The sequence below is a fragment of the Anolis carolinensis genome, unplaced genomic scaffold, assembly GCF_035594765.1.
Source record: "Anolis carolinensis isolate JA03-04 unplaced genomic scaffold, rAnoCar3.1.pri scaffold_10, whole genome shotgun sequence".
NCBI lineage: Eukaryota > Metazoa > Chordata > Lepidosauria > Squamata > Dactyloidae > Anolis > Anolis carolinensis.
In genome coordinates this window covers 26353786-26359454 of record NW_026943821.1, presented here as the reverse complement: position 1 = coordinate 26359454, position 5669 = coordinate 26353786, and the positions used below count along the sequence as shown (strand labels likewise).

General features: G+C 40.3%; 1 protein-coding gene across 3 annotated transcripts in view; it reads left to right on the top strand.

Moving 5' to 3' along the window:
- Positions 1-4098, top strand: part of ldlrap1 (low density lipoprotein receptor adaptor protein 1) — a 47838-nt gene extending 43740 nt beyond the window's left edge. For 2 of the 3 annotated variants that reach the window (XM_062962556.1, XM_062962555.1), the window contains exon 9: positions 137-4098. In XM_062962556.1, the coding sequence (XP_062818626.1) occupies positions 137-287 (151 nt within the window). In that variant the 3' untranslated portion in view covers positions 288-4098. The remainder of the gene's footprint in view (positions 1-136) is intronic. The other variant, XR_010000760.1, reaches the window with a different exon arrangement.
- Positions 4099-5669: the final 1571 nt, after the last annotated feature.

The window sequence follows — 5669 nt, the reverse complement described above, 5'->3', positions numbered from 1 at the left end:
AGCTGCTTAGGTCAACAGCAAGCTAGGCTGTTAATGGTCGGGAGCTCAATCCGACCTGGGCTTTGATCTCACTACTTTCGGTCAGTAGTGATTTATTGCAGTTGGTTAGTCCTAACTTCCTTTTTCCTCCTTTCAGATTGGCAGAGTCTCGAACTAACCCCCAGGACCTTGACATCGGCTTGACTGCTCAAGACCTCCAGAGTGCCGAAATCCTGTCGCCCGTCGACTGGGAGAAAGCGGATGCCGTGAGAGCGGGAGAGAAAGACGACCATCTCTTTGGCTTCTGACCACGTCGTCCCTTCGTGTCCTCCCGACGAGCTTCTTTGGACTTCATTGACCACTATGGACCTGATGTGCTGCCGTCTGGGTGATTTTAACTGGAGGAGGGTGACCAAGAAGGGGAGGGACAGGGTGTACTTGGGTTTAGTTGGATGCCGTTGTGTCACTCTGACACTCCTTTGACCAAAGCTAGAGATATTTTAAGGCCTCTTTCTATGTGATAACGTCTTTCCTTCTTCCTTTTATTATTATTATTACTTTCTGAGGGGAGGACTTTTTTTCTATATGTAAATGCCGAGACACTCCTTTGAGCATATTTATTCAAGAACCCCTTCAGTTTACATATATTATGGAAATTTAGTCGCATCATCTAACTTTAACATTACAGTATTAGACAGCTTTTCCCACTGGAATCGGCGTGCCGGGAGATAGCATCGGGGCCGTCTTTTGAGGGGGGAAAGGGGCCTGCTGTGCAACATCAAAGAGATCTTTTTCCAAGATGAGTGTCCTGGGAAGACGTTGTACAGGCTTGTAGGTGCTGCATGGACAAATCTGTCTTGGGATGCTGGTCGTGAAGTGATTTATAGTTTCCAAATCACGACCTCCCCAAACTGCTGTAAGTTGGATAGCCAGTGTCCCAGAAGCAAGCAAAAAATACAGCAGAGTCGTTTCATAGCAATATATATGTATGTATGTGTGTGTGTGTGTGTATATATATATATATATATACAGAACATATATATATGCTTCAGCCTGTCTATCAGCAGTGATAGACATGTTGCCAGCATCTGACCTTATCTACACACACTGTTTAATAGTCATGGACCAGGTTACCATTTCTTTTGTACCGTTTTGTTTATTCGGAAGGCACGAAACATTACATCTCCCTCCAGTTTGGAAATATCAGTGAAACAAAAAAAGTGGGAATGGTAACCATTTGGTTAGCTGATTTTTGGCGCTCGGCTGCAGGCCCTGGAAGGTGCAAACGTTTCAGGCCTGCCAGGGCCTACAGCGCTCGGTGTACTCAGCTGTAGGCCCTGGTAGGTGCTTACGTTTTGTCACCAATGGGCTGAAAATATTCGTTTTTTCAGACCTTGAATGAAAAAGCTCATTTGGAAAGACAGGTGTTTTCAGAAGAGGTGCTCAAAAACTAAAACGGTGCCTTCCAAAGGAAACAAACAGGAAATCTCAGTGATACAAAAGGAAAGTAGGAACGGTAACTGTTTGGTTAGCTGATTTTTGGTGCTTGGCTGCAGGCCCTGGAAGGTGCAGACGCTTTGGGCCTGCCAGGGCCTACAGTGCTTGGCACACTCAGCTGTAGGCCCTGGCAGGTGCTGGCGCTTTGCCACCAATGGGCCGAAAATATTCGTTTTTTCGGACCTTGGACAAAAAACCCATTCGGAAAGGTGCCCGTTTTCGGAAGAGGCGCTCAAAAACTCAAACGGTGCCTTCCAAATGAAACAAACAGGAGCAGATAGTGATTCTATACAAAAGCACAAGACTAAGTAAAAGGTAAAAGTAAAAGTTTCCCCTGATGTTAAGTCCAGTCATGTCTGACTCTGAGGGTTGGTGCTCATCTCCATTTCTGTTTAGTAAATTCATGGATTCAGGTTTTCATCCAAAATATCCAGAGAGTTTACTCTTCACCGTTGCAATATATACAAACAGGATACCTAGATCCACTTTCCTTGTTGTTGCCAACCGTCAGATTGAGCAAATCGTCAAATACAACATAGGCAGATACTCACACTGAGTCACACGGGAGAGAGAAAGATGGATTCTTTCATCCTCCTTATATAGCCACCAGCTGATAAGTCATCAGTAAGGGACACTGGCTTAAGCGACTGAATGGGAAAAGGAAAGGGCCTGAGGCTGTCAGGAATGGTGGGAGTTGGAGTCCAAAACACCTGGAGGGAGGGCCCAAGTTTGCCTACCGAGTGGTGAAGTTGCAGTCCTGTCTTGTTCTTATCAGTGACAAACTTGCTTCAAACTCACTTAACAATGCCTTTATTCTGCATTGTCTTTACTCTTTCCAAGCTGTTTGCTCTGTTTCTTTTGCTTCCATTAAACCCCTTTAAATGGGAGCCGATCTTCAGCCAAAAACCCCCACTAAACCACCAAAAGAATTGGCTGAAGTGGCTCAAAAGCATCGTTATCTCCCGATATTGGGAGCAGGAAATTGTGATGCTCAAGACCCAGAGAACAAAACACTTGCCTTTGGAGTCTTCGTTGAGCAGGGATAAGTGATTTCTCTCTCGTCCGGCTTAAAAAGCAAAAAGCATCTTTTATCTTAAGACGCGTCACTTTGCACTTTAGAAACAAAGACGTGATCTGCAGCTTGGATCCAAATGTCACGGCGGGGCGGTGCGGCGCTGTAACCTTTCTTTATCGGCACCTTTTAAAAATCCCTTTTCTTCCTCTCAAGACAGACACATCACACATCCGATAGTCTTTCTCAAACTGACCTCTGGCTCTTTTGCGGCGCAAAATCTTGGAAGGCACATCCATCACATTGATGGAGATTATGGACAATTCTGCTTCCTCTAAGTACGTTTTTTTAAATATTTGCCATCTGGGAAGGGAATGCATTGTTGACGTTTCGCTATCATTTTGACAGCAATGCACATTATGGTTCTTGTACTTCTTCTTCCTTCCTGCATCACCAACACCTCCTTCTCTGTGTTGTCGAAGGCTTTCATGGCCGGAATCACTAGGTTGCTGTGAGTTTTCTGGACTGTATGACCATGTTCCAGAAGCATTCTCTCCTGACGTTTCACCCACATCTATGGTAGTCATCCTCAGAGGATTATATGGCAGTGTAGACTCATATAATCCAGTTCAAAGCAGACAATCTGGATTCAGAAACTCTTCTATATAGCAATGTAGATACAACCCCAGAAGCTCCTGCCAACTTGGCCAACTTGGTCCGGAATTTTGGGAAATGGTTCAAAAAAATCCAGAAGGACCAAAGTTTTGGCATCCTTCATCTCTACAGAACTGGGTAAGGTCTCCATAGAGACCAGGCATGGGCAAACTTGGGCCCTCCAGGTGTTTTGGATTTCAACTCCCACAATTCTTAACAGCCTCAGGCCTGAGACTGCTAGGAATTGTGGGAGTTGAAGTCCAAAACACCTGGAGAGCTCAAGTTTGTCCGTGTCTGCTCTACAAGTAGACCAGCAATTTCTAAACTTTGATCTTCCAGATGTTTTGGACTTCCAACTCTGCTTTGAACTGGATTGTATGGAAGTGTAGACTCATATAATCCAAAGCAGACAATCAGGATTCAGAAACTGGTCTATATGGCAGTGTAGATCCAACCCTAGAAGCTCCAGCCAACTTGGCCAACTGTAAGGAAATTGGAGATGGTTCAAAAAATCCAGAAGGACCAAAGTTTGGGAGGCAGTGTTCTAGCTCCGACCATTACTGTTGATGATTTTCTGTTAGCATGGATTTTCCCCCCCCCCAAAAAGGGAGAATTTTTTTAAAAATTGATTATTTCCCCCTCTATGCAAGCCGAAGCAGTAGACTTAACATGTAGCCCAGATCTCTCATCTCATTCCCTTCCATGGGCAGACTAAATTTAATATTCCGTGGCCGGGCAGGGAGCCGTGATCATTAGAAAAATTGCGGAAGACTGGTATAAGATGTTTCATCTCTTTATAAATATGCATTTTTTCTCTCTTTCCTTCGACAGAACATTTGGAGCGCGTTGCATAATCATGCATAAAATAATGCCTCCGTGTATATACTTAAGACTTGTGCTGTGAAAAGTACACATGCCATTGGAAAAAAAAATAAACTTTCTACCTTTTTCCCAAAGAGATCTCAATGTCTCGTTGTTACTGATAATTCAGATCATAATTTCCGACTTGGACATACAAGTATTTCACAAAATCCATAAAATTGTATCATATTTTGACTTTCCTTTGCACAACCAGTTGAATTTACTGGTTGTGGCCAAGGATGTAGGTAGCATTTCCATTTACCGTAAATACTGAAGTATAAGCCGAGATTTTCAGTCCTTTTTTAGGGCTGAAAAAGCCCTCCTTGGCTTATACGCAAGTGAGTGTCCTGGTCGGCTTTTATTTGGGTCGGCTTATACTTGAGTATATACGTACGTTATTATTTTTTCTCTATTATTATTGTTATTATTACATTTATTATTTTACTCTATTTATTATTATTACATTTATTATTTTACTCTATTATTGTCACTATTACATTTATTTACTCTATTATTATTGTTACATTTATTATTTTACTCTATGTATTATTATTATTATTATTACTCTATTATTATTGTCACTATTACATTTATTATTTTACTCTATTATTATTATTATTACATTTATTATTTTACTCTATTATTATTGTCACTATTACATTTATTTACTCTATGTATTATTATTACATTTAATATTTTACTCTATTATTATTGTCACTATTACATTTATTATTTTACTCTATTATTATTATTATTACATTTATTATTTTACTCTATTATTATTGTCACTATTACATTTATTTACTCTATGTATTATTATTACATTTAATATTTTACTCTATTATTATTGTCACTATTGCATTTATTATTTTACTCTATTATTATTATTGCATTTATTATTTTACTCTATTATTGCTATTACATTTATTATTTGAGTGTATTTATTATTATTGGAGGGATACGTCATCACGTTTACATTGAAGAAGGTTAAAATCATGATTTAATCAGAGTTGGACAGTCTTATCTTAAATTACAGTTTTATCTAAATATTCAGAAACATTGAACCTACTGATGCCTCTGTTAACGTAATTTTATTGTTATCTTTTTAAAATTTATTTTAGAAATGGACCAGTAGCTGCTGCATTTCCCACCCTCGGCTTATACTCGAGTCAAAAAGTTTTCCCAGTTTTGGTGGCAAAATTAGGTGCCTCGGCTTGTATTCGGGTCGGCTTATACTCGAGTATATACGGTAATCCAGAATACCCCAATATGACACTACATCAGGACCTGAGTTATTATTAAAGACCTTCTTCTGAGGCTATTTCCTAACATCCCCTTGTCATAAAGCTCACATGATTATGACTCAGCCATTTGCAAATTTGATGAGGATAGCTCAAGAAATGAGGGCGGGAAAGCCCTGTAAAAGTCCCCCCCCCCCCTCAGGTTCCCTTTTTTTTTTTTTTTTGGCGATTGCGCATGCATGTCTGCCATTTTAGAAACATTTAGAATCATTACGAATTTTCGGAAATATCCAAAATTTTTGGGTGAAAAAATCGGAAATACTTTCTATATCGAAGCGCCAGCGCTCCTTACTTTAGAAACGAGAATTGAAACACTTTTTCCATCGATCGGACATGCCTACCATTTACTCACCCCACCCTATCTT